The 6,544-nt window shown below is 43.8% G+C and overlaps 1 protein-coding gene across 1 annotated transcript; it reads left to right on the top strand.

The window, feature by feature from the left end:
* The first annotated feature begins 2,459 nt into the window (after positions 1-2,459).
* On the top strand, positions 2,460-6,026 carry LOC116981217 (homeobox protein zampogna-like). The gene is made up of 2 exons (XM_033034065.1): positions 2,460-3,095; positions 5,214-6,026. Exons 1-2 carry the CDS (start codon positions 2,738-2,740, stop codon positions 5,687-5,689), a joined length of 834 nt encoding a protein of 277 aa, XP_032889956.1. The 5' UTR covers positions 2,460-2,737; the 3' UTR covers positions 5,690-6,026.
* Positions 6,027-6,544: the final 518 nt, after the last annotated feature.

Below are 6,544 nucleotides of genomic sequence, written 5' to 3'. Positions count from 1 at the left end.
AGTGGGAGTTGCAATTTGGCCCTTCAGATATATGCTGTCATTTAATATCATGGCTAATATTTCAACAGCATTCCTTGCATGGACTAGCCCCCTAACTCTTGAATACTGGAATGCCCCAAAAAACCTCCAGCCTGGATCTAATATCCATAAAGGTTCTAAAGACAATGTACTAAGGTTCTAACAACAATGATTGGGTTGGGTAGGAATGAGTTGGTAGGAACCCAGGAATAATTGGGTTAACATATGATGAGCGTTTGAAGGCACTGGACCTGTACTCGCTGGAGTGTAGAATGATGTGGGGGACCTTATTGAAACTTACCGAAGAGTGAATTTGGAAAGGATATTTCCACTAGTGGAAGAGTATAAGACCTGAGGCCATAGCCTCAGAATAAAAGGACATACCTTTAGAAAGGAGATGAGCAGGGATTTATTTAGTCAGAGGATGGTGAATCATTGGAATTCATTGCCACAGAAGGCTGTGGAGGCCGTCAATGGATATTTTTTAGGTAGCGATTGACAGATTCTTGATTAGCAAGGGTGGGCCAAAAGGCTTAATTCTACTCCAATGCCTTTGGTTTTATGATCTCATCCAATGCAATCCGTGTACTCTATAAACTCTCATCTTTACCTGTAAGTATAACACCATTTCCAAAATAACCTACTGAAGGATCTGAAGAAGACATTACATATACATGTCCTCCAGAGATGCTGCCTGACCCACTGAGTTACTCCAGCACAATGCACTGGAAGAACTCTGCAGGTCAGGCAGCATCTGTGGAGGGAGAAGGACAGACAACTTTTCAGGTCGGGGCCCTTCGTTGGGCCCTTCAATCTGAAGAAGGGACCAGATCCAAAACATTGCCTATCCCTGTCCTCCAGAGATGCATCCTGACTTTTCATGTCGGGATCCTTTCTCTGACTACTCAAGATTGCAACAACTGCAGTTTTTTTGTGTCTCCACACAGACTTCTAATCAGAGAAACTTGCTTCCACCATCACCCTCTCTCCTATCTTCAAGCCAATTTTGGATCCAACTTAAGACGGAGACACAAGGAACTGTAGATACTGGAAATCTTAAGCAAAACACAAAGTGCTGGAAGAACTCAGCCGGTCAGGCGGCATTTGTGGTAGGGTATAGACAAAAAACGCTGGAGTAACTCAGCAGGACAGGCAGCATCTCCGGAGAGAAGAAATGGGTGACTTTTAGGGTCGTGACCCTTCTTTAGACATAGAAACATAGAAACATAGAAAATAAGTGCAGGAGGAGGCTATTTGGCCCTTTGAGCCAGCACACCGCCATTCATTGTGATCATGGCTGATCATCCACAATCAGTAACCTGTGCTTGCCTTCTCCCCATATCCCTTGATTCTGCTAACCCATAGAGAATCTAGCCTCTATCTAACTCTCTTTAACATTCATCCAATGAATTGGCCTCCAATGCCTTCTGTGGCAGAGAATTCCACAAATTCACAACTCTATGGGTGAAAAAGTTTTTTCTCATCTCAGTTTTGAATGGCCGCCCCTTTATTCGTAGACTGTGGCCCCTGGTTCTGGACTCCACCAACATTGGGAATATGTTTCCTGCATCTAGCTTGTCCAGTCCTTTTAAAATTGTATTAGTTTCTATAAGATTCCCTCTCATCCTTCTAAACTCCAGTGAATACAAGCCCAGTCTTTCCAATCTTTCCTCATATGACAATGCCGCCATCCCGGGGATTAACCTCATGAACCTACTCAATATTGCTGACTCAATAGCAAGGATGTCCTTCCTCAAATTAGGAGACCAAAACTGCACACAATACTCCAGATGTGATCCCACCAGGGCCCTGTGCCTCTTTACTCCTATACTCATATCCACTCGTTATGAAGGCCAACATTCCATTAGCTTTCTTCACTGCCTGCTGTACCTCCATGTTTACATTCAGTGACTGCTGTACAAGGACACACAGGTCTCGTGGCACTTCCCTTTTTCCTAATCTGACACCATTGAGATAATAATAATCTGCCTCTTTGCTCTTGCCACCAAAATGGATAACCTCACCTTTATCTACATTATACTGCATCTGCCATGCATCTGCCCACTCACTTAACCTGTCCAAGTCACCCTGCAACTCCTAGCCTCCTCTTCACACTGCCACCCAGCTTTGTGTCGTCTACAAATTTGCTAGTGTTACTTTTAATTCCATCATCTAAATTAATTAATATATATTATAAATAGTGGCGGTCCCAGCACCGAGCCTTGCGGCACTCTAAACCAGCATCTGCAGTTGCTTCCTACACATCTGTGGAGGGGGAGTGGGACCCTTCTTCGCTTTGTGTTCCCCTTGGGTCCAAGGACCAGCCTACCGCGGTTATCATTCACCCAACCGGACTGGAGTGGGGAGGGACCATGCATCCTCCAAGGTCCAATCACAAACACCATCCCTATCTGTCAATAAAGGATGGAAATACTGTGGGGGGGAAAGTGATTCCCGCGGTCGCTCGACTGAAGTTTCTCGCGAATTTCTCTGGTTTCCCCCCGCCTGTCCTTCAGATCGAATGCCTGAAGCTAACCCAAGAGCAGCCGGACCTCTCAAACTCGCTGGAACATTTCTCCAAACAAAAAATAAAGGCGGATGTGCCCAGATTGGGTTTTTTTTAAATCCCTGGGGAAAACGGGAAGCTGCAGATTTGGGATTGGACCCGAGCGGGAGGTCTTCTGCTTTCAGCGAGATCTCTGAATAAAGTTCAGAAAGGATGGCTGTGCAAGGAGGCGCATTGACACCGTTTACCATCCACGACATCCTCACCCGGGGCAGCGAGGCGCGGCTGGCTCGGAGCTCCCTCCAGGAGCGGGTGAAAGTCGAGCCCCGCGGCTTGAATCAGGACCGGGAGAAGCGGACACCCCTCATCGTCATCCGGCTCGATCAGAAACAGGGAGACTCGTTGACGGGAGACTCGATGGGAAGAGAGAGCCCGCAGCCGCCGCCCCACGCGTTGAACGGCGAGGAACAGCCCGGCGAGAAAGGAAGCGGCCGGCTCTGCGTGGAGTCTTTCAACGAAGAATCCAACGAAGGAAGTAATTGGGAAAATAACGCCGAAAAGTTTGATAAAGGTAGGCAAATGAATAAACGCGTTTAAATATTGAAACACATCCTTTTCTTGTACAGAAGTTAAACATTGTTTGCTGAATTTAGATACACTGATAGTATCAATAATCCCATCCGTTTATAACATTGCAACAACTTAATTGCCAAACTTTTAAACTTCGATAGCTTTGTTTTTTAACGTTATAACTGTTCTGCTGATAATTTCCCTCTTAAAACCTTGGATGTTCGTTAAGGGATCAGATCTGAACCGGATAATCTGAAAATATAGGGAGGGTCTTGTCCACCCAAATGTGATTAGTAATTTTTTTTTCCGCGCGTTAAATTTTCTTCAAATATTAGTGATGATTGAAAAGAGTATTATTATAATCTCGGCGAGTAGGGCGTGAGCGATTTAGATGTAATTTTCACATCTTTACTGTTAATGCTAACGAGCGTGGTGAAATATCTGAGATGTTAAACTCTGATATTTAACTAGCACCAGGCATATTTCCTGTGTTGTGGTCTTGGGTCTTTACAAGTTGAATATTCGCTTCAGGTTATGAATGCAGGATCTTTAGCCATCTGCAGCAATGGATTCGTCATTTTTGCATTATTCTCTTAAGTAAGTGAAAAGGGGCTAGACTTTACACTTTAGAATTTGGAGATTTATTAAATGTCTACATTTTACTAAATTTACACAAAGTGCTGGATAATCTCAGCGGATCAGGCAGCATCTCTGTACTAAATTTACCCCATCTACAAAACTCCTTTGTCAACATGAATAGCAATACAATACACTTATTTCGCCTTGTAATTGCAGACGCGATTTAAGTCTCTCTCTCTCTCTCTCTCTCTCTCTCTCTCTCTCTCTCTCTCTCTCTCTCTCTCTCCCCTCTCTCTCTCTCTCTCTCTCTCTCTCTCTCTCTCTCTCTCTCTCTCTCTCTCTCTCTCTCTCTCTCTCTCTCTCTCTCTCACACACACACACACACACACACACACACACATACATGTTCACACACACTCACATACATGTTCACACACACTTACATAGACTATCTCACACACACATACATGTTCACACACTCACATACATGTTCACACACACTCACATAGACTATCTCACACACACACATACATGTTCACACACTCTCACATACTCTCTCTCTCACACACACACACACTCTCTCTCTCTCTTTCTCTTTCTCTCTCACACACACAATCACATACTTTTCGTTGAACAGAATGAGCGCTCTGGCCTTGCGCCTTTGAAAGTAGGCCGCGAAGTGAACCAATGGCCAAATGTGAGAGAGATCGAAAAGCAACGCCAAGAAAACTGAAATGTTGGGAACTGGCGTTAAGAAACAAACGCGGGGACTCGGTCCTGTACTGCTTTGAATCGAATGCTGGGAAGAAATTTGCATCTGAATGACATTCACACCGAAATGCTTGTTTTATCACAAGTGTCTTTTTTTCCGCATGTATCTTTTCTGAATTATATTTATAAAAGATAATCTTATCTGAGTACTGCTTCGGATAAGCATTGAATCTCGCATCCCGCTGCACTGTGTGAGCGCAGCGCAACTTTTTGGTGGTTGAGATATAAGTTGTCGATTCACATGCGTGGATCAGATCCTTAAATCTTTATTTTTTTTAAAATACAACGCGCTGGACACTAAAGAAGGGTCTTGACCCGCAGCGTCACTCATTCCTTTTCTCCAGAGATGCTGCCTGACCTGCTGAGTTTACTCCAGTATTTTGTGTATATCTTCGGTGTAAACCAGCATTTGCAGTTCATTCCTACACAAAGTGCTGGACTAACTGTGCGGCCTGCCTGGCCCACTGAGTTATTCCAGAACTTTGTGTTTTGCTCAAGATTCCAGCACTTGCAGTTTCTTTTGCCTCAATCTTTATACTCCAATACCCTAGCTACCGACGATATATTAAAGTTTACAGTTTCTACAGAGGGAGAGACCGTGCAGAGAAATATTGCAAGGGCCGTAAATAAGATTTCAGCTGGTACAGTGACATCACCGATTCAAGAGTGTTTTATTGTCCATATGTCCCGAAACGGAACAATGAGATTCTCACTTGCAACAGCCCAACAATTGTGTAAACCTAGTATTTATTCTGTGCAATTGTTACAGACCCAGAGCGTCAGACGGCGACAGACGACGAGGAGAAACCCGAGAGGCTTCTACCAACCGACCCAGCCGGGAAACCCGGTAAGAAACGCTCCCGGGCCGCCTTCTCTCACGCTCAAGTTTTTGAGCTGGAGCGAAGATTCAATCACCAGAGATACCTGTCGGGCCCTGAGAGAGCCGATTTGGCAGCCGCTCTCAAACTCACGGAGACGCAGGTCAAAATCTGGTTTCAAAATCGAAGGTACAAGACCAAGAAGAGACAGATGGCTGCCGAGTTGGTAGTTAATTCAGCGCCCGCTGCCGCTAAGAAAGTAGCTGTCAGGGTACTGGTCCGAGATGACCAGAGACAGTACAGTCCGGACGAGCTGGGAAATCCGCATCTGCTTTCGCTCTATCAAGCTTACCAATACTACCCTTACATGTACTGCCTTCCCGCCTGGCCCCCGCCGGTCATCCCTCTGTGTGGAGGAACGCATTGAAAAGACGTTGGGCGGCGAATGAGGGACAGGGGCGGAGGAAATGTGACAAAAATAACGCAGATTTCAAAGATATTTTTCTAAAATATGAAATGGAACCCCTCCCCATCTAAAATAATCCTGCAATTGCCTGTAACAAGACGCTGGGATCGCCTCTCGCGTTAACACACAGACAACTTGTTATTTTACTAAACTCTGTGAGACAACGATACCGTGTAGGATCAAGCCCGCCCTTAATGTCATTGTTGTTCTCTTGGAGAGGGGGTGTTAGGGAATGAGTGTGTGGAGAGGCATAGAGAATGCGGCGTTATATATACGCGTGTGTGTGTGTGTGTGTGTGTGTGTGTGTGTGTGTGTGTGTGTGTGTGTGTGTGTGTGTGTTTATATACACACACACACACACACACACACACACACACACACACACACACACACACACACACACACACACACACACACACACACACACATATATATATATTTCATATATATATTTCATATATATATATATTAAAATATATATGGGAGCAGACCCAACGGGTCTGCACTTGGTCTAGTATATATATATATATATATGTATATATATATATATATATATATATATATGTATATATATATATATATATATATGTATATATATACTAGACCAAGTGCAGACTCCCATATATATTTTCATATATATACACACACAGACAGAATATCTATGATAATATATATATATGGATTATATATATATATATATATATATATATATATATATATATATATATATATATATATGTGTGTGTGTGTGTGTGTGTGTGAAGCATAGTTCCTCCCTGCCCCTTGTTCGGTGGTCTGTAATCTTTGTAAAAAAGC

This window comes from Amblyraja radiata, chromosome 15 (genome assembly GCF_010909765.2).
Source record: "Amblyraja radiata isolate CabotCenter1 chromosome 15, sAmbRad1.1.pri, whole genome shotgun sequence".
In the NCBI taxonomy this organism is placed as follows: domain Eukaryota; kingdom Metazoa; phylum Chordata; class Chondrichthyes; order Rajiformes; family Rajidae; genus Amblyraja; species Amblyraja radiata.
This window is presented reverse-complemented; position numbering and strand designations above follow the sequence as displayed.